Below are 1,107 nucleotides of genomic sequence, written 5' to 3'. Positions count from 1 at the left end.
TTTGTGTTTTTTTTTCTCTTTTTCTTTTAATTATCAGGTAATTTTGAAGTAAGCAAATTCAAAATGCTAAGTACATGTTGAAGTACTTTTGGTTTATAAGTTAAACGTTTGAATCTCAATGTCTAGTTAAGGAACCTATCAGATTAGGTAATTTGGTTTATAACTTATACGTTTCAATCTCAATCTCTAGTTAAAGAATTTTTGCTCTAACCCTAAACCCTTCCACGAGACTATAAATGCAGCCCCAAAGCTTTGCCAAACATGCACCTTAACACCATTCCTCTTACAAAATCAACCTAATGAAGAGATTGTCAATTTCAAGTCTCTGTGTTTTGGTGGCGGCGGTGGCGACGATGGCGCTTCTCACTGGTGCTCCGGTGGCCGATGCGGTGGACTGCAACCCTTCGGAGCTCAGCCCATGTCTTCCTGCAATTACGTCATCGACACCGCCGACGAGCTCTTGTTGCCAGAAGATGGTTGAGCAGACGCCGTGCCTTTGCGGATACTTCAAGAATCCAGAATTCAAGCCTTACGTTACTGGCGGCAAACGGGTTGCTGCTGCTTGCGGCCTCACCGTTCCTGAGTGTTAGGGTTGGAGACAGGGTGGGATGAATGAAATAAACATGGTTATCTGCCAACTTGAACTGCGTACCTGAAAATAAAAGCCAATATGAATAATGAATATATGATCATCAATAATTTGTTATGTGTGGAAATCTTATAGTGGGAATGGAACATATTAAAAGAGAGTATGAATATACATATCTATCAACAATTATGAGCTAAAATACTTGTTTGAATTCTTTTTTGATAAAAAAATTATATGTTTTCTTTTACTATTTCTTTTGTTGAGCTCCCACTACTACGACAAAAATAAATAGATAAATTAAAAAAAAATAAGAAAATAAGTAACACAATAATTTAAATGAAAAATTTTAAAATTAGCGAGAGAAATCAGGATCATAAAAAGATTATTATAATTGATTTAGTCACCCATCCTTGTTACAAGAACATTCTATCAAGAATTTGTATCAAAGCCATACACTTTTTTTTTTTTTTTTTTTTTTTTTTTTTTTTTTTTTTTTTTTTTTTTTTTTTTTTTTTTTT

At 34.1% G+C, this 1,107-nt stretch overlaps 1 protein-coding gene across 1 annotated transcript; it reads left to right on the top strand.

The window, feature by feature from the left end:
• Nucleotides 1-252: 252 nt before the first annotated feature.
• LOC111457740 (non-specific lipid-transfer protein 2-like) lies at nucleotides 253-788 on the top strand. The gene has a single exon (XM_023100123.1). It carries the CDS (start codon nucleotides 300-302, stop codon nucleotides 588-590), a length of 291 nt encoding a protein of 96 aa, XP_022955891.1. The 5' UTR covers nucleotides 253-299; the 3' UTR covers nucleotides 591-788.
• The last annotated feature ends 319 nt before the right edge of the window (nucleotides 789-1,107 follow it).

Source organism: Cucurbita moschata, unplaced genomic scaffold (assembly GCF_002738365.1).
Source record: "Cucurbita moschata cultivar Rifu unplaced genomic scaffold, Cmos_1.0 Cmo_Scf00020, whole genome shotgun sequence".
NCBI classification, from domain to species: Eukaryota; Viridiplantae; Streptophyta; class Magnoliopsida; order Cucurbitales; family Cucurbitaceae; genus Cucurbita; species Cucurbita moschata.
The sequence above is the reverse complement of the archived record's forward strand: the minus strand, read 5'-3'. Positions and strand labels throughout refer to the sequence as shown.